Source organism: Nerophis lumbriciformis, linkage group LG16 (genome assembly GCF_033978685.3).
Source record: "Nerophis lumbriciformis linkage group LG16, RoL_Nlum_v2.1, whole genome shotgun sequence".
NCBI lineage: Eukaryota > Metazoa > Chordata > Actinopteri > Syngnathiformes > Syngnathidae > Nerophis > Nerophis lumbriciformis.
In genome coordinates this window covers 12974276-12999598 of record NC_084563.2, presented here as the reverse complement: position 1 = coordinate 12999598, position 25323 = coordinate 12974276, and the positions used below count along the sequence as shown (strand labels likewise).

Below are 25323 nucleotides of genomic sequence, written 5' to 3'. Positions count from 1 at the left end.
GACCGCAATGTCCCTTTGGGACAGAGGACCCTATTGTAATTGTAACGTTTTATTATTATTATACCGGCCGCCTCTTTGATCTGTAATTTGACCCCCTTAACATGCTTCAAAACTCACCAAATTGGACACACACATCGGGACTGGCGAAAATTGCGATCTAATCAAAAAATCAAACCCCAAAACTCAAAATTGCGCTCTAACGCCCCCTAGGAAGAAAACAGACAAAACTGCCGGTAACTCCCAGTAGGAATGTCGTAGAGACATGAAACAAAACCCTCTGTGTAGGTCTCACTTAGACTTAGATTTCATACACTGACAACCCCCAGCAAAAATCAACAGGAAGTTTGCAATTCCCCCTTCAAAACAAAAGTTGAGTAAAAACAGTCACCTTTTTTCAAACATTATCTCCTCTGAGCGCGTTTGTCGTGTCGGCTTCAAATTAGCACAGGAGAGAGATTGAACCCTTCTGATTAAAAGTTGATGAAAGAGTTTTAATTACTGCTCCGGTTTGGATTTTATGAGCCCTCAAAGTCGGATCCCGTCCATCGCTGCTTGCAGCTTTAATTTAAAAATGTTTTTGTAAAGGTTTTAGTTCAGTTTAGCAGCATCCATTCAAAAGCCCATAGAGATAATTGCTCGTTTAGCACGGCTTCAAACAGCGTGGCCATGACAAATTTACGGCCCTTTGTCAAAAACTTTTGAACCATCTCAGTTTTTATATTAGCCGAACATTTTACCAAAACACATCAAGTCTAAATAACTATTTTATTTATACTTTTTGGCCCATTTTTTGTGTTTTCCTCGCTTCTTTAGTTAATGCCCAAGCTGCATTGCAGTTTGGAATTGGCTTCACTGCAGTAAGAAATATCACTTTTCTTTCCCTTTGGACCATTGCCAGGGTTTAAGTGTTGTCTGATCAAGAACCCTATTGGTTTTGAGACCAAATCTGAACTACTGTGTTAGGAGTAGCTGGGGTCATAGGTCATATGTCACCGCAGGTCTTCTTGTTTTTGTTCTGCAACCGAGTAAGAATACTATTGATTTTTGCTTTGATTTAAGATGTTTAGTACGTGTCACCAGGGATTATTCTGTCTGGTCAAGAACCCTATTCGTTTTGAGTACAAGAAACCAATTGATTTTTGGGCCACCGTGTTAGGAGTTGGGGTCATAGGTCATGCTATCTCTCTTCCTCCACCACAGATCTTTTTCAAGTTTACAGGTTGTTTTTATTCTGCAAACGAGCAAGAATACTATTGATTTTTTCTACAACCTTAATTGAAGATGAGGTTTATGGTTTTATGGTCATTTAATTGCATGCTGTCTGTGTTCCCGTCACCATTGCCAGGAATTATTCTGTGTCTGATCAAGAACCCTATTGATTTTGAGTACCAGAAATCACATTTTGTCCCCCTGCACTATTGATTTTTGGACCACAACTTTTATTTATTTTTTAAAGCTTGAAACGCAATCTAAGATCTGTTTGGAAGTTATTTGGCCATTTAAGTGCGTGTCACCCAGGTATTATTCTGTGTCTGGTCAAGAACCCTATTCATTTTAAGTACAAGAAACCAATTGATTTTTGGGCCACGGTGTTAGGATTAGCTGGGGTCATAGGTCATGTGGTCTCTTCTTGTCAACGCAGATCTTCTTCAAGCTTACAGGTTGTTTTTATTCTGCAACCGAGCAAGAATACTAATGATTTTTTTCTACAACCTTAATTGAAGATGAGGTTTAAGGTTATATGGTCATTTAATTGCAGGCTGTCTTTGTTCCTGTCACCATTGCCAGGGATTATTCTGTCTCTGATCAAGAACCCTATTGATTTTGAGTACAAGAAACCAATTGATTTTTGGGACATATCTTGTGCATTTGAGCAAAACCACTATTGATTTAAGGGGGAGTAGCAGGGGTCAAAGGTTAAATGAGTGCATGTCATCTGTGTCCGAGCAAGTACCCTGTTGATTTTGAGTATCATCCCAAATGTCGATAAAGAAGTTACTTGTCAAACATATATATTGCCAGGGATTATTCTGTGTCTGATCAAGAACTTTATTGATTTTGAGTACCAGAAATCCCATTTTGTCCTCCCGCACTATTGATTTTTGGACCACGTCTTTTTTTTTAAGCTTGAAACCCAATCTAAGATCTGTTTTAAAGTGATTTGGCCATTTAAGTGCGCGTCACCTGTGTTCCCAGAGATACTTACATCTGATCAAGAACCCTATTGATTTTGAGTACAAGAAATCAATTGATTTTTGGGCCATATCTTTTCTTTTTTAAGCTTGAAACACAATCTAAGATCTGTGTTACTTATTTGGCCATTTAAGTGCGTATCTCTGGGAACAGAGATACTTCTGTCTGATCAAGAACCCTATTGATTTTGAGTACTAGCAACCAAATGATTTTTGGGCCATATCTACATTTTTTAAAGCTTGAAACGCAATCTATAGTCTGTTTTAAAGTAATTTGTCCATTTAAGTGCGTGTCACCTGTGTTCCCAGGTATTATTATGTCTGATCAAGAACCCTATTGATTTTGAGTACAAGAAATCAATTGATTTTTGGGCCATATCTTTTCTTTTTTAAGCTTGAAACACAATCTAAGATCTGTGTTACTTATTTGGCCATTTAAGTGCGTATCTCTGGGAACAGAGATACTTCTGTCTGATCAAGAACCCTATTGATTTTGAGTACTAGCAACTAATTGATTTTTGGGCCATATTTAATTTTTTTTAAGCTTGAAACGCAATCTAAAGTCTGTTTTAAAGTAATTTGTCCATTTAAGTGCGTGTCACCTGTGTTCCCAGGTATTATTCTGTCTGATCAAGAACCCTATTGATTTTGAGTACTAGCAACCAATTGATTTTTGGGCCATATCTTTTCTTTTTTAAGCTAGAAACACAATCTAAAGTCTGTTTTAAAGTTATTTGGCCATTTAAGTGCGCGTCACCTGTGTTCCCAGAGATACTTCTGTCTGATCAAGAACCCTATTGATTTTGAGTACGAGGAAACAAATCTTTTTTTTTAGGTCAAATCTGACCTACGCTGTTGGGAGTAGCTGGGGGTCATAGGTCATGTGAGTGAATGCACCGCAGTTCTTTAAGCTTACAGGTTGTTTTTATTCTGCAACCAAGCAAGAATACTATTGATTTTTTTTCTACAAGCATAATTTAAGAAGAGGTTTAAGGTTGTATGGTCATTTAATCCCATGCTGTCTGTGTTCCCTCCCGTCACCATTGCCAGGGTTAATTCTGTTTGATCAAGAAACCTATTGATTTTGAGTACTAGCAACCAATTGATTTTTGGGCTGTATCTTGTGCATTTGAGCAAAACCACTATTGGTTTAAGGGGGACTAGCAGGGGTCAAAGGTTAAATGAGTGCGTGTCATCTGTGTCCGAGCAAGAACCCTGTTGATTTTGAGTGTCGTCCCAAATGTAGATAAAGAAGTTCCTTGTCAAACATATATATTGCCACGGATTATTCTGTGTCGGATCAAGAACTCTATTGATTTTGAGTACCGTACCAGAAATCCCATTTTGTCCCCCCGCACTATTGATTTTTGGACCACGTCTTTTTTTTTAAGCTCGAAACGCAATTTAAGATCTGTTTTAAAGTGATTTGGCCATTCAAATGCGTGTCACCTGTGTTCCCAGAGATACTTCTGTCTGATCAAGAACCCTATTGATTTTGAGTACAAGAAATCAATTGATTTTTGGGCCATATCTTTTCTTTTTTAAGCTTGAAACACAATCTAAGATCTGTGTTAGTTATTTGGCCATTTAAGTGCGTATCTCTGGGAACAGAGATACTTCTGTCTGATCAAGAACCTTATTGATTTTGAGTACTAGCAACCAATTGATTTTTGGGCCATTTCAAAAAAAAATTTAAACTTGAAACGCAATCTAAAGTCTGTTTTAAAGTAATTTGTCCATTTAAGTGCGTGTCACCTGTGTTCCCAGGTATTATTCTGTCTGATCAAGAACCCTATTGATTTTGAGTACTAGCAACCAGTTGATTTTTGGGCCATATCTAATTTTTTTTAAACTTGAAACGCAATCTAAAGTCTGTTTTAAAGTATTTTGTCCATTTAAGTGCGCGTCACCTGTGTTCCCAGAGATACTTCTGTCTGATCAAGAACCCTATTGATTTTGAGTACGAGGAAACAAATCTTTTTTTTTTTTTAGGTCAAATCTGACCTACGCTGTTGGGAGTAGCTGGGGTCATAGGTCATGTGAGTGAATGCACCACAGATTTTTAAGTTTACAGGTTGTTTTTATTCTGCAACCAAGCAAGAATACTATTGATTTTGTTTCTACAAGCATAATTTAAGAAGAGGTTTAAGGTTATATGGTCATTTAATCCCATGCTGTCTGTGTTCCCTCCCGTCACCATTGCCAGGGTTAATTCTGTTTGATCAAGAACCCTATTGATTTTGAGTACTAGCAACCAATTGATTTTTGGGCTGTATCTTGAGCATTTGGTTTAAGGGGGAGTAGCAGGGGTCAAAGGTTAAATGAGTGTGTGTCATCTGTATGAGCAAGAACCCTGTTGATTTTGAGTGTCGTCCCAAATGTCGATAAAGAAGTTTACCTGTCAAAATTCAGTACAAGAAACTCATTGCTATTGATTTTGAAACCACATCCTAAGTGAACAAATGAGTTTGAGGCGACGGTTGCTAACGGCGACGGCGGTGTTGCAGCTGGGACGTGGTCCACTCCTACAAGGTGCTCCTCAGCAACGACTCGCTGGCGTGGACGCCGTGCATGAACGGCTCAGAAGAGGCGGTAAGTTTCGCCTCGCCGCCGCCGCCCCGCCCCCAACCTGCGCCACCGCGTCTCCGTCTCGCCCCCGTGCAGGTCTTTGAAGGCAACACGGACGCGGAGACGCCGGTCCTGGCTCTCCTGGAGCACGCCGGGTCCACGGTGGCGCGCTACATCCGCATCAACCCCCAGACGTGGTACCAGAACGGCACGCAGGGGAGCATCTGCCTGAGGGCGGAGGTGCTGGGCTGCACGCTTCCAGGTAGCGGGGGGGCGGGGCCTGGAGGGGGCGGGACCTTCACGCAGTGATGCACGCTCTCGTTGTCTCGTAGACCCGCACGCCGCGCACGCCGCCTCAGACAAACTGGACTTCCGTCACCATGACTACAAAGACATGAGGAAGGTGAGATGCCGTTTTGACTAGTGGTCCCACCCCGGAGACAAACATTATGGGATGTTTCTTGGCAGCTGATGAGAGCGGTCAACGAGGCGTGTCCCGACATCACGCGCGTCTACAGCATCGGGAAGAGCTACACGGGCCTCCAGCTGGTCGCCATGGAGATCTCGGATAACCCGGGAAAACACGAGCTGGGTGAGAATATTTGCATTGTGTCACGAGAACTCTTTAAAGAGTTTTAAAAAAAGGATTTTTAGAAGATTTTAATGAAATCTAAAGTGGTAAATACGGAATGTAGCATTTCAAAATAAAATGACTTAAGACTGGAATAGTTCAGTTTTATTACATATTTCACGAGAGCTCTTAAGAAGGATTTTTAGAAGATTTTGCTGAAATCTAAAGTGGTAAATACATAGCATTTCAAAATAAAATGATTTAAGACTGGAATATTTCAGTTATATTACATACGTCACGAGAACTCTTTAGACAGATTTTTAGAAGCTTTTGCTGAAATCTAAGGTGATAAATACTGAATTGTAGCATTTCAAAATAAAATTATTTAACAAGGTAAGAAAATTTCAGTTTTACTACACATGTCACAAGAGCTCTTTAGAAGGATTTTTCGGAGCTTTTGCTGAAATCTAAGGTGGTAAATACAGAATTGTAGCATTTCAAAATAAAATGACTTAAGAAGACTGGAATAGTTCATTTTATTACATATGTCACAAGAGCTCTTTAGAATGATTTTTAGAAGATTTTGCTTAAATCTAAAGTAAATACTGAATTGTAGCATTTCAAAATAAAATGATTTAAGACTGGAATATTTCAGTTATATTACACATGTCATGAGAACTCTTTAGAATGGTTTTTAGAAGCTTTTGCTGAAATCTAAAGTGGTAAATACAGTATGTAGCATTTCAAAATAAAATGACTTAAGAAGACTGGAATACTTCAGTTATATTACGTATGTCACAAGAACTCTAGAAGGATTTTGTAGAAGATTTAGCTGAAATCTAAAGTGGTAAATACTGAATTGTAGCATTTCAAAATACAATTATTTAAGAAGGCAAGAGTATTTCAGTTTTATTACATACGTCACAAACTCTTTAGAAGGATTTTGTAGAACATTGTGCTTGAATCTAAAGTGGTGAATAAAGAATGTAGCATTTCAAAATAAAATGGTTTAAGACTGGAATATTTTAGTTATATTACATATGTCACAAGAGCTCTTTAGAAGGATTTTTAGAAGCTTTTGCTGAAATCTAAAGTGGTAAATACTGAATTGTAGCATTTCAAAATAAAATTATTTAAGAAGGTAAGTGTATTTCAGTTTTATTACATATGTCATGAGAACTCTTAAGAATGATTTTTAGAAGTTTTGCTGAAATCTAAGGTGGTAAAAACGGAATGTAGCATTTCAAAATAAAATTATTTAAGAAGGCAAGAGTATTTCAGTTTTATTACATATGTCACAAGAACTCTTTAGAAGGATTTTTATAAGATTTTGCTTAAATCTAAAGTGGTAAATACAGAATGTAGCATTTCAAAATAAAATGATTTAAGACAGGAATATTTTAGTTGTATTATATATGTCACAAGAACTCTTTAGAATTATTTTTTAGAAGCTTTTGCTGAAATCTAAAGTGGTAAATACTGAATGTAGCATTTCAAAATAAAATTACTTAAGAAGACTGGAATAGTTCAGTTTTATTACATATGTCACAAGAGCTCTTTAGAAGGTTTTTTAGAAGATTTTGCTGAAATCTAAAGTGGTAAATACATAGCATTTCAAAATAAAATGATTTAAGACTGGAATATTTCAGTTATATTACATACGTCACAAGAACTCTTTAGACAGATTTTTAGAAGCTTTTGCTGAAATCTAAAGTGGTAAATACGGAATTGTAGCATTTCAAAATAAAATGATTTAAGAAGGCAAGAGTATTTCAGTTTTACTACATATGTCACAAGAGCTCTTTAGAATATTTTTAGAAGGTTTTGCTGAAGTCTAAAGTGGTAAATACTGAATTGTAGCATTTCAAAATAAAATTACTTAAGAAGATTGGAATACTTCAGTTATATTACATACGTCACAAGAACTCTTTAGAAGGATTTTTAGAAGCTTTTGCTGAAATCTAAGGTGATAAATACTGAATTGTAGCATTTCAAAATAAAATTATTTAACAAGGTAAGAATATTTCAGTTTTACTACATATGTCACAAGAGCTCTTTAGAAGGATTTTTAGAAGCTTTTGCTGAAATCTAAAGTGGTGAATACTGAATTGTAGCATTTCAAAATAGAATTATTTAAGAAGGTAAGTGTATTTCAGTTTTATTACATATGTCATGAGAGCTCTTTAGAATGATTTTTAGAAGCTTTTGCTGAAATCTAAAGTGGTAAATACTGAATGTAGCATTTCAAAATAAAATTACTTAAGAAGATTGGAATACTTCAGTTGTATTACATATGTCACAAGAACTCTTTAGAAGGATTTTGTAGAAGATTTAGCTGAAATCTAAAGTGGTAAATACTGAATTATAGCATTTCAAAATAAAATTATTCAAGAAGGCAAGAGTATTTCAGTTTTATTACATATGTCACAAACTCTCTAGAAGGATTTTGTAGAACATTGTGCTTAAATCTAAAGTGGTAAATAAAGAATGTAGCATTTCAAAATAAAATGATTTAAGACTGGAATATTTCAGTTATATTACATACTGTATGTCACGAGAACTCTTTAGACAGATTTTTAGAAGCTTTTGCTGAAATCTAAGGTGGTAAATACTGAATTGTAGCATTTCGAAATAAAATTATTTAAAAAGGTAAGAATATTTCAGTTTTACAACACGTTACGAGAACTCTTTGGAAGGATTTTTAGAATGGGAAAGTCAAAGGAACTGAAGAACAAATCATTGACTTGAACAAGTCAGGAAAGTCACTTGGAGCCATTTCAAAGCAGCTTAAGGTTCCAAGAGCAACTGCGCAGACAATTGTTCATAACTATAAAGTGCATGGCACAGTTTTGTCCCTGCCACGATCAGGAAGAAAATGCAAGCCGTCACCTGCTGCTGAGAGAAAATTGGTCAGGATGATCAAGAGTCAACCAAAAACCACCAAAAAGCAGGTCTGCAAAGAATTGGAAGCTGCTGGAACAGTCAAGAGTGTTTTGCATCTCCATGGACTGAGAGGCTACCATGCAAGAAGGAAGACCTTGCTCCAGAAGCGACACCTTAAGGCTGGTCTAAAGTTTGCTGCTGATCACATGGACAAAGATAAGACCTTCTGGAGGAAAGTTCTGTGGTCAGATGAAACAAAAATGTAGCCGTTTGGCCACGACACCCAGCAAAATGTTTGGAGGATGAAAGGTGAGGCCTATAATTCCAAGGAACACCATCGTCAAGCATGGTGGTGGTAGTATTATGCTCTGGGCCTGTTTTGCTGCCAATGGAACTGGTGCTTTACAGAGAGTAAATGGGACAATGGAAAAAGGAGGATTACCTCCAAATTCTTCAGGACAACCTAAAATCATCAGCCCGGAGGTTGGGTCTTGGGCGCAGTTGGGTGTTCCAACAGGACAATGACCCCAAACACACATCAAAAGTGGTAAAGGAATGGCTAAATCAGGCTAGAATGAAGGTTTTAGAACGGCCTTCCCAAAGTCCTGACTTAAACGTGTGGACAATGCTGAAGAAACAAGTCCATGTCAGAAAACCAACACATTTAGCTGAACTGCACCAATTTTGTCAAGAGAAGTGGTCAAAAATTCAAGCAGAAGCTTGTGGATGGCTACCAAAAGCGCCTTATTGCAGTGAAACTTGCCAAGGGACATGTAAGCAAATATTAACATTGCTGTATGTATACTTTGTGTACTACATTTTCAGTAGACCCATAATAAATTCATAAAAGAAGCAAACTTCATGAATGTTTTTTGTGACCAACAAGTATGTGCTCCAATCACTCTATCACAAAAAAATAAGAGTTGTAGAAATGATTGAAAACTCAAGACAGCCATGACATTATGTTCTTTACAAGTGTATGTAAACTTTTGACCACGACTGTATGTCACAAGAGCTCTTTAGAAGGATTTTTAGAAGCTGTTGTTGAAATGTGGGCTGGTGACAATAGCAGAACACCAAACTACCTACAGCATGTGTGTGTTGTGTCACAAGAGATATTGGAGAAAATGTGCAAGGACAGAAGAGACTTTGTGTCACGGGGAATCTCACTGCGAGGGTCCCTCCTGTCTCCAAACAGGACGTATCCGGCGTGCAATTCCATCTCGGTTTACTCTCGACTTGTACAAATGTTTTCTTTGGCCTCCTCAGCTCCGCCCGCACGGCAGAGCACGCGAGGAGGATTTCCCACCTTGGCGACGGAGGCAGCGTCCATTAAGTGCTGCTTTCCTGCACGCGCCGAAACAAGACGTCCACACAAGTCCTCCAGGCAGCAGATAGAAAAGGCTCCTTTATTTCAGGTGGTTAGGATTATTCTGGAACGTCACGCCGTGCTGTAGCGCGACTGGGAATTCCATACGATGTTTGCCGAGACTTTAGACGACACTTTAGGAATGGGGAGGAGCTGGAATGTGTCCTCATAAAGACTTTTAAGGAGCACGTGTGACATTTCTGAGCTCCTGAAAGAAGTTAACGCGTTTTACGGAATATAGAGCGCACAGGGATATAAGCCACACCCACAACAGTTTAGAAGAATACAGTACTTTCCCATATGTACCCTATTTTTCGGACTATAAGTCGCAGTTTTTTTCATAGTTTGGCCGGGGGTGCGACTTATACTCAGGAGCGACTTATGTGTTAAATTATTAACACATTACTGTAAAATATCAAATAATATTATTTAGCTCATTCACGTAAGAGACTAGACGTATAAGATTTCATGGGATTTAGCAATTAGGAGTGACAGATTGTTTGGTAAACGTATAGCATGTTCTATATGTTATAGTTATTTGAATGACTCTTACCATAATATGTTACATTAAAGGGGAACATTATCACAATTTCAGAATGGTTAAAACCATTAAAAATCAGATCCCAGTGGCTTATTTTATTTTTCAAAGTTTTTTTCAAAATTTTACCCATCACGCAATATCCCTAAAAAAAAAAAAGCTTCAAAGTGCCTGATTTTATAAACACCCGTCCATTTTCCTGTGACGTCACATAGTGATGCCAACACAAACAAACATGGCGCATAGAACAGCAAGCTATAGCGACATTAGCTCGGATTCAGACTCGGATTTCAGCGATTTAAGCGACTCTACAGATTACGCATGTATTGAAACGGATGGTTGTAGTGTGGAGGCAGGTAGCGAAAACGAAATTGAAGAAGAAACTGAAGCTATTGAGCCATATCGGTTTAAACCGTCTGCAAGCGAAACCGACAAACTACACAGGAGAAAGCGAGGACGAATTTGGCGATCGCCTTCTAACCAACGATTGGTATGTGTTTGTTTGGCATTAAAGGAAACTAACAACTATGAACTAGGTTTACAGCATATGAAATACATTTGGCAACAACATGCACTTTGAGAGTGCAGACAGTCCAATTTTCATCAATTAATATATTCTGTAGACATACCCTCATCCGCTCTCTTTTCCTGAAAGCTGATCTGTCCAGTTTTGGAGTTGATGTCAGCAGGCCAGGGAAGCTAGGGTCCATCTCTGTCGTAGCATAGCTTTCGTCGGTAAAGTGTGCGGAACAAACGTCCAATTTCCTGCCACTTTCGCATCTTTTGGCCACTGGTGCAACTTGAATCCGTCCCTGTTCGTGTTGTTACACCCTCCGACAACACACCGACGAGGCATGATGTCTCCAAGGTACGGAAAACAGTCGAAAAAACGGAAAATAACAGAGCTGATTTGACTCGGTGTTTGAGAAAATGGCGGATTGCTTCCCGATGTGACGTCATCGCTCCAAGAGCGAATAATAGAAAGGCGTTTAATTCGCCAAAATTCACCCATTTAGAGTTCGGAAATCGGTTAAAAAAATATTGTCTTTTTTTCTGCAACATCAAGGTATATATTGACGCTTACATAGGTCTGGTGATAATGTTCCCCTTTAACATACCAGGCACGTTCTCAGTTGGTTATTTATGCCTCATATAACGTACACTTATTCAGCCTGTTGTTCACTATTCTTTGTTTATTTTAAATTGCCTTTCAAATGTCTATTCTTGGTGTTGGGTTTTATCAAATAAATTTCCCCAAAAAATGCGATTTATACTCCAGTGCGACTTATATATGTTTTTTTCCTTCTTTATTATGCATTTTCGGCCGGTGCGATTTATACTCCGGAGCGACTTATACTCCGAAAAATACGGTAAGCTGCAGATATATACGTTGTGAAATGAATTATTTAATTGTTTCTAAACGGTGTGAACAAGTCATTACCTGTGGTTGTCTCTTTAATTGACTGCATGGCTGCCAGCTCCTTCGTGATTTGAAAGTCAGCAGTTATCCCACGTAAGAAGATGAGCAGCTGGGCGGTGTCACGTACATCGCAGCTCTCATCCAAAGCCAGCGAAAAACAGTCAAAGTCTCCGGGCATTATCAGCGCAACAGAGCCCAATAAGCACTCCTTAAAGGGGAACATTATCACCAGACCTATGTAAGCGTCAATATATACCTTGATGTTGCAGAAAAAAGACCATATATTTTTTTAACCGATTTCCGAACTCTAAATGGGTGAATTTTGGCGAATTAAACGCCTTTCTATTATTCGCTCTCGGAGCTCTCAGGAAGCAATCCGCCATTTTCTCAAACACATTACAAACACCGAGTCAAATCAGCTCTGTTATTTTCCGTTTTTTCGACTGTTTTTCCGTACCTTGGAGACATCATGCCTCGTCGGTGTGTTGTCGGAGGGTGTAACAACACGAACAGGGACGGATTCAAGTTGCACCAGTGGCCTAAAGATGCGAAAGTGGCAAGAAATTGGACGTTTGCTCCGCACACTTTACCGACGAAAGCTATGCTACGACAGAGATGGCAAGAATGTGTGGATATCCTGCGACACTCAAAGCAGATGCATTTCCAACGATAAAGTCAAAGAAATCTGCCGCCAGACCCCCATTGAATCTGCCGGAGTGTGTGAGCAATTCAGGGACAAAGGACCTCGGTAGCACGGCAAGCAATGGCGGCAGTTTGTTCCCGCAGACGAGCGAGCTAAACCCCCTGGATGTCTTGGCTCACACCGTCCCTTATGCCACCGAAGATGATCAAGAGAAGAATATCGACCCTAGCTTCCCTGGCCTGCTGACATGAGGGTATGTCTACAGAATATATTAATTGATGAAAATTGGGCTGTCTGCACTCTCAAAGTGCATGTTGTTGCCAAATGTATTTCATATGCTGTAAACCTAGTTCATAGTTGTTAGTTTCCTTTAATGCCAAACAAACACATACCAATCGTTGGTTAGAAGGCGATCGCCGAATTCGTCCTCGCTTTCTCCCGTGTCGCTGGCTGTCGTGTCGTTTTCGTCGGTTTCGCTTGCATACGGTTCAAACCGATATGGCTCAATAGCTTCAGTTTCTTCTTCAATTTCGTTTTCGCTACCTGCCTCCACACTACAACCATCCGTTTCAATACATGCCTAATCTGTTGAATCGCTTAAGCCGCTGAAATCCGAGTCTGAATCCGAGCTAATGTCGCTATAGCTTGCTGTTCTTTCCGCCATGTTTGTTTGTGTTGGCATCACTATGTGACGTCACAGGAAAATGGACGGGTGTATATAACGATGGTTAAAATCAGGCACTTTGAAGCTTTTTTTTAGGGATATTGCGTGATGGGTAAAATTTTGAAAAAAACTTCAAAAAATATAATAAGCCACTGGGAACTGATTTTTAATGGTTTTAACCATTCTGAAATTGTGATAATGTTCCCATTTAATAAACTCTCAGTCAGAAAACGCCTTACTTTTTATGGCGATTTTGTGAGAAATGACGAAACTTGTCCTAACAGCTGCATCTCTGGGGGTGTGAAATTTGGCAAAAAGTCCTTGTTGGGTTTGCAGTTTTACCATCAATGCATCAGCCTCCCTTGCGCGCGCTTCATCAGACAGATACCGGTATTTTTCCTCGTGCTTCGTCGTGTAGTGGCCATTCAAATGATATTCTTTAAACACAGCAACTAAATTAAGCACACGGCTTTACCTTTAATTTCTGTAAAGAAATACTTGGCAGTCCATGTCTTGTTGGAAACACGCCATTCGTCATCAACTTTTCTCTTTTTAGCATCTCATCACTTGTCGCTTTGCACCTTCATTCACAGGTTACACTCGGACATACGCCCATAAATAACACTTTTCAAAATAAAAGCAGCACAGTTGTATTGCACGCACGACATAGATGTTTTTTAAACTTTATTTTGTAATTTGTGATTGCCGCTATTCACATTCACTCACGCGCATACGTCCACATGGAAGTAATACAAATAACGCTTTTCAAAACAAAAGCCGCACCGTTGTATTGCACACTCGACATAGATACTTTTTAAAATTTATTTTGTAATTTATGATTGGCCTCACGTGGGCCGGACAGGGACGCACAAAGGGCCGGATGTGGCAGAATGTTAGATCCACTATGGCATAGTGGATCTAACATAATAGTGTGAGAGTCCAGTCCATAGTGGATCTAACATAATAGTGTGAGAGTCCAGGCCATAGTGGATCTAACATGATAGTGTGAGAGTCCAGTCCATAGTGGATCTAACATAATAGTGAGAGTCCAGTCCATAGTGGATCTAACATAATAGTTTGAGAGTCCAGTCCATAGTGGATCTAACATAATAGTGTGAGAGTCCAGTCCATAGTGGATCTAACATAATAGTGAGAGTCCAGTCCATAGTGGATCTAACATAATAATGTGAGAGTCCAGTCCATAGTGGATCTAACATAATAGTGTGAGAGTCCAGTCCATAGTGGATCTAACATAATAGTGTGAGAGTCCAGTCCATAGTGGATCTAACATAAGAGTGAGAGTCCAGTCCATAGTGGATCTAACATAATAGTGTGAGAGTCCAGTCCATAGTGGATCTAACATAATAGTGAGAGTCCAGTCCATAGTGGATCTAACATAATAATGTGAGAGTCCAGTCCATAGTGGATCTAACATAATAGTGTGAGAGTCCAGTCCATAGTGGATCTAACATAATAGTGTGAGAGTCCAGTCCATAGTGGATCTAACATAATATTGTGAGAGTCCAGTTCGTAGTGGATCTAACATAATATTGTGAGAGTCCAGTCCATAGTGGATCTAACATAATAGTGAGAGTCCAGTCCATAGTGGATCTAACATAATAGTGAGAGTCCAGTCCATAGTGGATCTAACATAATAGTGTGAGAGTCCAGTCCATAGTGGATCTAACATAATAATGTGAGAGTCCAGTCCATAGTGGATCTAACATAATAGTGAGAGTCCAGTCCATAGTGGATCTAACATAATAGTGTGAGAGTCCAGTCCATAGTGGATCTAACATAACAGTGTGAGAGTCCAGGCCATAGTGGATCTAACATGATAGTGTGAGAGTCCAGTCCATAGTGGATCTAACATAATAGTGAGAGTCCAGTCCATAGTGGATCTAACATAATAGCGTGAGAGTCCAGTCCATAGTGGATCTAACATAATAGTGAGAGTCCAGTCCATAGTGGATCTAACATAATAGTGTGAGAGCCCAGTCCATAGAGGATCTAACATAATAATGTGAGAGTTCAGTCCATAGTGGATCTAACACAATATTGTGAGAGTCCAGTCCATAGTGGATCTAACATAATAGTGTGAGAGTCCAGTTCATAGTGGATCTAACATAATATTGTGAGAGTCCAGTCCATAGTGGATCTAACATAATAGTGTGAGAGTCCAGTCCATAGTGGATCTAACATAATAGTGTGAGAGTCCAGTCCATAGTGGATCTAACATAATAGTGTGAAAGTCCAGTCCATAGTGGATCTAACATAATAATGTGAGAGTTCAGTCCATAGTGGATCTAACATAATATTGTGAGAGTCCAGTCCATAGTGGATCTAACATAATAGTGTGAGAGTCCAGTCCATAGTGGATCTAACATAATAGTGTGAGAGTTCAGTCCATAGTGGATCTAACATAATATTGTGAGAGTCCAGTTCGTAGTGGATCTAACATAATAGTGTGAGAGTCCAGTCCATAGTGGATCTAACATAATAGTGTGAGAGTCCAGGCCATAGTGGATCTAACATGATAGTGTGAGAGTCCAGTCCATAGTGGATCTAACATAATAGTGAGAGTCCAGTCCATAGTGGATCTAACATAATAATGTGAGAGTCCAGTCCATAGTGGATCTAACATAATATTGTGAGAGTCCAGTTCGTAGTGGATCTAACATAATAATGTGAGAGTTCAGTCCATAGTGGATCTAACATAATAGTGTGAGAGTCCAGTCCATAGTGGATCTAACATAATATTGTGAGAGTCCAGTTCGTAGTGGATCTAACATAATATTGTGAGAGTCCAGTCCATAGTGGATCTAACATAATAGTGTGAGAGTCCAGTCCATAGTGGATCTAACATAATAGTGTGAGAGTCCAGTCCATAGTGGATCTAACATAATAGTGTGAGAGTCCAGTCCATAGTGGATCTAACATAATAGTATGAGAGTCCAGTCCATAGTGGATCTAACATAATAGTGTGAGAGTCCAGTCCATAGTGGGGCCAGCAGGAGATCATCTTGAGTGGAGACAAGTCAGCAGCGCAGAGACGTCCCCAACTGATGCACAGATGAGTGGTCCACCCTGGGTCCCGACTTTCCCCCCGGAAACCAAAGTCTTTGGGTTCCGGGGTGGGGAGTATGGTTGCAAAGCTGAAACTTAAAGGAATTGACGGAAGGGCACCACCAGGAGTGGAGCCTGCAGCTTAATTTAACTCAACACGGGGAACCTTACCTTACCTGGCCCGGACACGGAAAGGATTGACAGATTGATGGCTTTTTCTTGTTTTTCACTCCCGCAGGAGAACCCGAATTCCGCTACGTGGCCGGGATGCACGGGAACGAGGTCCTGGGCCGGGAGCTGCTTCTCAGCCTGATGCAGTACATGTGCCGGGAGTACAAGAAGGGCAACCAGCGCGTGGTGCGTCTGGTCCAGGAGACGCGCGTCCATCTCCTGCCCTCCATGAACCCCGACGGCTACGAGATGGCCTTCAAAAAGGTTCCCCCCCCCCGTCGCCGTCGTCCAACAATCATGAAAAAAAGCCAAGAAAAACCGCAATAGAGCTTCCTGGTTCCTGCAGGGCTCCGAGCTGTCCGGCTGGGCTCTGGGTCGTTACAGCTACGAGGGCATCGACATGAACCACAACTTCGCTGACCTCAACTCCGTCATGTGGACCGCCATAGAGCTGGAGACGGACCGCTCCAAGCTCATCAACCACTTCTTCGCCATCCCCGAGCAGTACGCCTCCGAGGACGCCTTTGTACGTCTCGTCTCCTACGCCGCTTGTTTGGAAGTCCGGCCGAGGACTAACGACTACCTCTAGGTGGCGTCGGAGACCCGCGCCGTCATCGACTGGATGCAGAACATCCCCTTTGTTCTCGGCGCCAACCTGCACGGAGGAGAGCTGGTGGTCACGTACCCGTTTGACATGACCCGCGACTGGGCGCCCCAGGAGCACACGCCCACCCCCGACGACAGCTTCTTCCGCTGGCTGGCCACCGCCTACGCCAGCACCAATCAGGTGACTCCTCGTCTTCCTCATAGGGTCAGATTCTGGAACCCATTATTGGCTCAGTGGCCTTGTGGTTAGAGTGTCCGCCCTGAGATCGGTAGGTCGTGAGTTCAAACCCCGGCCGAGTCATACCGAAGACTATAAAAATGTGACCCATTACCTCCCTGCTTGGCAGTCAGCATCAAGGGTTGGAATTGGGGGTTAAATCAACAAAAATTATCCCCGAGCGCGGCCACCGCTGCTGCTCACTGCTCCCCTCACCTCCTTGGGGGTTGAAACAAGGAGATGGGTCAAATGCAGAGGGTAATTTACTTTAACGTAACTCGTCAAGAAAACAAAAATATGACCGGAAGTAGACTGGACCGGAGGCTGATGGGTTGCCACGTGGGAAAAGCCCAAGTATGTGACCAGGAAAAAAACCTCAGCAAACATAAGCACTACCTTACGACATACAACTCGAGACTTGCAATGCCAGCCAACCGCCGCCGCAGCCGGAAACCGCGCAGCTCCGCGGGTGGCGTGCACAAGGGGTGAAGGATAGGGGTAGGCTGCCCGGGGGGTTTTATAGTGTGTGTGTCCGTAAGCCTGTGGCATCGCTTCGTCTGGCATCAGCGTCGACGCGATGAACACAGCGGGTTGCTATGGAGACTGGTCAAAAGTCCACAATCAACATGTGTAGACGAGGGAAGACCGGGACGCGGAGGGGCTCGAAATGCAGATTAGGATGTTTCTATTTGGGCAAGTAGATACACTCCAATGCTTGTCTACTCTAATAATACGTTCCTGACCTTTCAAGTTGATCATAATCTCGCCTTGCAGAGGAGAAAGCTTCTCCGAGATGTTTTCCAGTTTCAGAAATGGCCACAGTCTGATTGCCCACAGCCCTGCCCATCCTATCAATCATGACAAGCAGCTCCTGGGTACCTTGAGCGGCTGCAGTCGTCTTCCGAATAGGTCGATGTCTTCAACGGAAGGAATCGCCAGCAAAATTTCCCCTGATTGAACCTGAGAAAACCCTGTCCGTAGCGTGGAGAGACCAGTCAGGCAATTCCAGGTTTCAGATTTGCAGAACAGTGCGGGGAAAAGCTCCAACAAAGTTGAGAGGAAGACGCAAAGGCAGGAGAAAGATAAGCGAGAGGGAAGGGGAAGTGTCCGCCTTTGTTGAGAGCAAGCAAGAAGATCTTGTTCAGTTTTGTCCAAGTGTAAAAAGAAGTGAAGCAGTGTTATAGTATCAGATTTTAGCTTTAAACGTCATGTAACTTGTCGTTCCAGTGACAACAAATGCGGTACAGCAGTTTTAGGTCTGAAATGTCGCACTTTTGTCTGGCAGCAACCGAGTTGGCCTTGCATGCTTTAACTGCTTTTATTTGATGGCACCTGTGCAGGTGATGTCCAACCCCGACCGCAGGCCGTGCCACAACAAGGACTTCATCAGGTACAACAACATCATCAACGGCGCCGCCTGGCACAACGTACCCGGAAGTAAGTCCAATAATTCAATTACCTTTTTTTCAGCCCCTATTTGTAATGTGGAAAACACATTTGGGTCTCAACTTCCAAGTACAGAGCACTTTAAAAGTATATTTTAGAAGCGTTTGGTAAATAAAGCAGAATATAAAAATAACCCAGCAAATAGAATTGTGGTGTGGAATATTGAAGTTATAGCACATATGTTACAGAAACTCAGAAGTATATTTTAGAAGCTTTTGCTAAAATCTAATTTGGTAAATATAACATCAAAATAATCCACACAGTCATTTTAGAAGAGTGCCTTTCGGTTGAGAATATTACAGGTATATCACTTAATATTTCACAAGAGTGTTTTAAAAGTATATTTTAGAAGCTTTTTGTGAAACATATGCTGGTAAATATTAGAATGTTAAAAATTCCCCCAAAAATGAAACCTGGTTTGGAATATATGATTATATCAACTTATACAATGCGATTTCTTTTTTTAAGTATATTTTAGAAACTTTTGGTGAAATTTAAAATGATAAAAATAGCAGAATAGTAAAAATAACATGTTTAACCAATTATATTAATTTGGAATATTTGGGTTATATCATATGTTACAAGAGTGCCTCAGAAGTATATTTTAAAAGCTTTTGCTGAAATCTAAGCTTCTAACAATAGAATATAAAAATAGCCAAAGAAATCTACTTGGTTTGGAACATTTGAGTTATATCACATAATATTTTACCAAAGCTTTTTTTATTATTTAAAAAAAAAAAGTATTTTTCAGAAAATTGTGGTAAAATTTAAGATGGTTCATATACCGGTAGTAGAATGTAAAAATAATCTTCATATTTAACCAGAGGTTGGTAGAGTAGCCAGAAATTGTACTCAAGTAAGAGTACTGTTACTTTAAAGATATATTACTCAAGTAAAAGTAAGGAGTAGTCACCCAAATATTTACTTGAGTAAAAGTAAAAAGTATGTTGTGAAAAGTACTGAGTAACTGATGAGTAACCCGTTCGTTTAATGACGGCAACAAATAATGCACAAAAACATAAAAATAGCAATGAGCAAATTCAGAGCCAGGAATATCTCTTAAGCAACTAAAACAATAATATATATTAAATAATAATACATTAACATTAAAAAAATTAAGGCAAATTGAGCCACAATAACTCAACAGCACCATAGGCTCAGTAGGCATTCATTGATTGATTGATTGAAACTTTTATTAGTAGATTGCACAGTACAGTACATATTCCGTACAATTGACCACTAAATGGTAACACCCCAATAAGTTTTTCAACGTTAATCAATTACTTAATTAATGACCAAATCGAGGTGATCTACCTCATATATACATACACATACACACACATATCATATATATATATATACATACATACATACATTTATACAGTCAAGAAAATAAGTATTTGAACACCCTGCTATTTTGCAAGTTCTCCCACTTCGAAATCATGGAGGGGTCTGAAATTTTCACGGTAGGTGCATGTCCACTGTATGAGAGATAACCTAAAAAGAAAAATCCAGAAATCACAATCTATGATTTTTTAACAATTTATTCGTGTGATACAGGTGAAAATAAGTATTTGAACACCTGTCTATCAGCTAGAATTCTGACCCTCAAAGACCTGTTAGTCCGCCTTTAAAAGTCCTCCTCCACTCCACTGTATTATCCTGAATCAGATGCACCTGTGTGAGGTCGTTAGCTGCATAAAGACACCTGTCCACCCCATACAATCAGTAAGACCCAAACATTCAGCATGGCTAAGAGCAAAGAGCTGTCCAAAGACACCAGAGACAAAATTGTACAACTCCACAAGGATGGAAAGGGCTACGGAGAAATTGCCAAGCAGCTTGGTGAAAAAAGGTCCACTGTTGGAGCAATCATTAGAAAATGGAAGAAGCTAAACATGACGGTCAATCTCAATGGGAGTGGAGCCCCATGCAAGATATCGCCTCGTGGGGTCTCAATGATGCTAATAAAGGTGAGGAATCAGCCCAGGACTACACGGCAGGACTTGGTCAATGACCTGAAAAGAGCTGGGACCACTGTTTCCATGGTCACTGTTGGTAATACACTAAGACGTCATGCTTTGAAATCATGCATGGCACGGAAGGTTCCCCTGCTTAAACCAGCACATGTTAAGGCCCGTCTTAAGTTTGCCAATGACCATTTGGATGATCCAGAGGAGTCATGGGAGAAAGTTTTGGTGACAGATGAGACCAAAATTGACCTTTTTGGTCATAATTCCACTATGCGTGTTTGGAGGAAGAAGAATGATGCGTAGCATCCCAAGAACACCATCCCTACTGTGAAGCATGGGGGTGGTAGCATCATGCTTTGGGGGTGTTTTTCTGCTCATGGGACAGGACGACTGTACTGTATTAAGGAGAGGATGACTGCAGCCATGTATTGTGAGATTTTGGCCTAAAACCTCCTTCCCTCAGTCAGATCATTGAAGATGAGTCATGGCTGGATCTTCCAACATGACAATGACCCAAAGCACACAGCCAGGAAAACCAAGAAGTGGCTTCGTAAGAACCATATCAAGGTTCTGGAGTGGCCTAGCCAGTCTCCAGACCTAAATCCAATTGAAAATCTTTGGAGGGAGCTGAAAGTCTGTGTTACTCAGCGACAGCCCAGAAACCTGACTGATCTAGAAAAGATCTGTGTGGAGGAGTGGGCCAAAATCCCTCCTGCAGTCTGTGCAAACCTGGTGAAGAACTACAGGAAACGTTTGACCTCTGTAATTGCAAACAAAGGCTACTCTACCAAATATTAATGTTGGTGTTCAAATACTTATTTTCAGCTGTATCACACCAATAAATTGTTAAAAAATCATAGATTGAGATTTGTGGATTTTTCTTTTTAGGTTATCTCTCATACAGTGGACATGCACCGACCATGAAAATTTCAGACCCCTCCATGATTTCTAAGTGGGAGAACTTGCAATATAGCAGGGTGTTCAAATACTTATTTTCTTGACTGTATATACAGTATATAATTTATATTTATTTTGCCGTTTTTGTTGACATGTTAAAAGGTGTTTTAATGAATATACATGCATGTTTAACATTTAGATTCCTTTCTTTCATGAAGACAAGAATATAAGTTGGTGTATTACTTGATTCTGATGACTTGCATTGATTGGAATCAGACAGTAGTGATGATAACGTCCACGTTTTCAAATGGAGGAAAAACAAAGTTCCTCCTTTCTGTCTAATACCACATGAAAGTGGTTGGTTTTTGGCATCTTATTTGTCCAGCTTCCATATTCGCTTTTATACACTTTACAAGAAATACATTGGCGGCAAACTCCGTAGCTTGTTATCTTGTTTGCGCCGGCTTTCGGAGACTCTTATTTTGTTAGCGCAGGCGCGATGGAGCGGCACTTTTATTGTGAAGACAGGATCTGTGCGCTCAGTCTTTAGGCTTTTGACGGGAGGTACGGTTGAAATAAAAAAGTGTCTTATTTCCTTCACACTTTTGATTGATTGATTGACTTTTATTAGTAGATTGCACAGTACAGTACATATTCCGTACAATTGACCACTAAATGGTAACACCCCAATAAGTTTTTCAACTTGTTTAAGTCGGGGTCCACGTGTGACGGTCATGTGACCGCCTGGCTCTGTTTGATTGGTCCAACGTCACCAGTGACTGTATTTGATTGGTAAAACGCAGGCACGCCATAGATCCTACTTTGAAGGTCTGTCTGACAGACCAAAACAAACAAAGTGTGCATTAACAGATCGATAAAAATCAGTAGCGAGCTGAATGTAGATAAATGGAGCGGAGTAAAAGTAGCGTTTCTTCTCTATAAATATACTCAAGTAAAAGTATGTTGCATTAAAACTACTCTTAGAACATACTTGCCAACCCTCCCAAATTTTCCGGGAGACTCCCGAAATTCAGCGCCTCTGCCGAAAACCTCCCGGGACAAATATTCTCCCGAAAATCTCCCGATTTTCAGCCGGAGCTGGAGGCCACGCCCCCTCCAGCTCCATGCAGACCTGAGTGAGGACAGCCTTTTTTCACGACGGGAGGATAACAGGGTGACAAGAACTAAATCATCCAGACTAGAGATAAATTGTATTATTATGTTTATCTTACCTAAAAATAAATATATTTATTAATTTAAAAAAAAAAGAAAAACTAAATACATTTTTACTATATTTTGCTAAAAACATCAAAATTAATTGTATTTTTATTAGTATTTTTTCTGACTCCTTATTACATCCAAGCATTAGAATTATACATTAAAATAAACATATTTGAAATAATTAATTTTAAATTATCATAATTCATTTAAAATGACCATATTTAATTATTAAAATAATTGCTTGTTTATCAACAACTTTAGCATTTCATTCATTACATTTTGAAGCTCTCAGAAGCCAAGTAATGTTATATTCCTTAAGATTTATTTATGCAAGTTTGAAGTATCAATTATCTAAACACAGTTTTGTTTGCATATTTTCAGGATATATATATATTAGAGATGCGCGGTTTGCGGGCACAACCGCGGAGTCCGCGGATTATCCGCGGATCGGGCGGATGAAATAAGAAAAAAAAAAGATTTTAAATAGATTCAGGCGGGTGGCAGTTAAACCAATTGGGAAATATATATACATAGTTAAATGTTGTTACCCACATACGAAAAACGAGCAGGCACCTGCTGCATATGCCACAACAGAAAAAAAAAAAAAAGAAAAGAGATGGACACTTTTACGGAGCGAAGAAGGGACGCCTCGCCGTCCGGGACCGAGGCCCCTTCCCCCGAGAGGGCCCCACCGGGAGCCGTAGCTGAGGCGATCCGCGAGAAGGGCCCGACGCACGTCCAGGGTCACCACCGCGCCCACCGCACCGACACCCCGCCTCGTCCGCCTTCGCCGCGGCCGGCGTCACGCGCAGCAGGTAAGCAGCTTACCTGCCCGCCACCCCCGTGGCCGGGGGCTCGTAACAGGGGTCACTCCGCGCGCTCCGCCTGCGCAGCTTACCTGCCCGCCACACCTGTTGCCGGGGGCGCGTAACAGGGGTCACTCCGCGCGCAGTGCGCTCACGAAAGGGGTGGGGCTCACCCTGGTTGATATAGACAGCAGGACGGTGGCCATGGAAGTCGGAACCCGCTAAGGAGTGTGTAACAACCCACCTGCCGAATCAACTAGCCCTGAAAATGGATGGCGCTGGAGCGTCGGGCCCATACCCGGCCGTCGCCGGCAGCGAGACGCGCTTGGAGGTGCGCTCAGCGCGGCTCCCATATGATTGCGCACTGGTGTGCGTCTGGGCCGTGACAGCGTGGCACGCGAATGTCTGTGCTGCATTGGATCAGTCTCCTTTCTTTAACAGGCAAAAGCTTTATAACCTCACTAATGCCTTGCATCGTCTATATTAGATATATAACAACGGGCGGGTGCGGGCGGATGCGGTTCTGATTAAATGTTAGTTCGGGTGGATGACGGATGGTTGACGACTTTCTGATGCGGTTGCGGATGAAATAATTGCCTATCCGCGCATCTCTAATATATATATATACATATGTATGTATGTATGTATGTATGTATGAATGAAATACTTGACTTGGTGAATTCTAGCTGTCAATATACTCCTCCCCTCTTAACCACGCCCTGCCCCACCCCCGACCACGCCCCCACCTCCCGAAATCGGAGGTCTCAAGGTTGGCAAGTATGTCTTAGAAGTACAATTTATCCCAAAAGTTACTCTATTAGATGTAACGGAGTAAATGTAGCGCGTTACTACCCACCTCTGGTAAATACACATCTTTATATATCTAGAAAGGGTGGTCCTAAAGAGGTAGGCATTTTTTCCGGAGGTCTCAAGAAGATAACAAATACAAGAATGTGTGTGTGTGTGTGTGTGTGTGTGTGTGTGTGTGTGTGTGTGTGTGTGTGTGTGTGTGTGTGTGTGTGTGTGTGTGTGTGTGTGTGTGTGTGTGTGTGTGTGTGTGTGTGTGTGTGTGTGTGTGTGTGTGTGTGTGTGTTTTACCAGGCATGAATGACTTCAGCTACCTGCACACCAACTGCTTCGAGGTGACGGTGGAGTTGTCCTGTGACAAGTTCCCCCACACCAGCGAGCTTCCTGCGGAGTGGGAGAACAACCGGGAGTCTCTGCTGGTCTACGTGGAGCAGGTCCTCACACCTGATTGGCCGATGTCTTCCCCTAATGGCGAGGACTACGTGCGGGTGGGACTTTAAAGACTGGGATTTGTTTTAAGGTGCACCGCGGAATCAAAGGCGTGGTCCGCGACAAAGACACGGACGCCGGAATCTCGGACGCCGTCATCAAAGTGGACGACATCGATCATCACATCCGATCAGGTACTGCCGGTCATCAGCATTAAGGTAAATGTGAGGTTGGACTAGTTGTTGGTGCACTCCAGTCGTGGTTAATCAGTATTCCGCATATCGAGGTCAGTTTTTCTCTTTTGTCGCTCAGCTGCCGACGGCGACTATTGGCGCCTGCTCAATCCCGGCGAGTACAGGGTGACGGCGAGCGCCGAGGGCTACCTCCCGTCCTCCCGCACCTGCCAGGTCATGTACGACTACTTCCCCACCATCTGCGACTTCCGCCTGGCCAAGGTGCCCGAACCGCGCGTCAGGGAGATTTTGGAAAAAGGCGGCAAACTGCCCAAAGACCTGCAGCTGCGCCTGCGTCGGCTGCGTCTGCGCAAGCTCCGCCTCTCCGGCAAGGCCATCTATCGGCGTCGCGCCGCCGCTGCGTCCGCTAAACGAGCCAAGAGGGTATGATGGCGATGGCAGCACGTTTCAGCAGAACCTTTGTGGACTAACGGTTTCAGTGAAGGTCAGTAACCACGACTTCCTGTTTGCAATAATATCATCACCGTGGCAACCGCCGTCCTTCTCAAGACTGCACTAAATGTGAGAAATAAATAAGAATGACTTCATGTGATGGAGGTCAAAATGTTTTTTTTCTACCGGGAAATAATTACTTTCCACAGG

General features: G+C 41.4%; 1 protein-coding gene across 1 annotated transcript in view; it reads left to right on the top strand.

Annotated features, from left to right (window-relative positions):
- The window catches only part of LOC133616999 (probable carboxypeptidase X1), a 32008-nt gene extending 6898 nt beyond the window's left edge, over window positions 1-25110 (top strand). The window contains exons 5-15 of the mRNA XM_061976637.1: window positions 4700-4784; window positions 4857-5022; window positions 5093-5163; window positions 5229-5352; window positions 16153-16349; window positions 16432-16611; window positions 16675-16872; window positions 18249-18345; window positions 24353-24492; window positions 24579-24681; window positions 24800-25110. Coding sequence (XP_061832621.1) covers window positions 4700-4784; window positions 4857-5022; window positions 5093-5163; window positions 5229-5352; window positions 16153-16349; window positions 16432-16611; window positions 16675-16872; window positions 18249-18345; window positions 24353-24492; window positions 24579-24681; window positions 24800-25110 — 1672 coding nt within the window. The remainder of the gene's footprint in view (window positions 1-4699; window positions 4785-4856; window positions 5023-5092; window positions 5164-5228; window positions 5353-16152; window positions 16350-16431; window positions 16612-16674; window positions 16873-18248; window positions 18346-24352; window positions 24493-24578; window positions 24682-24799) is intronic.
- Window positions 25111-25323: the final 213 nt, after the last annotated feature.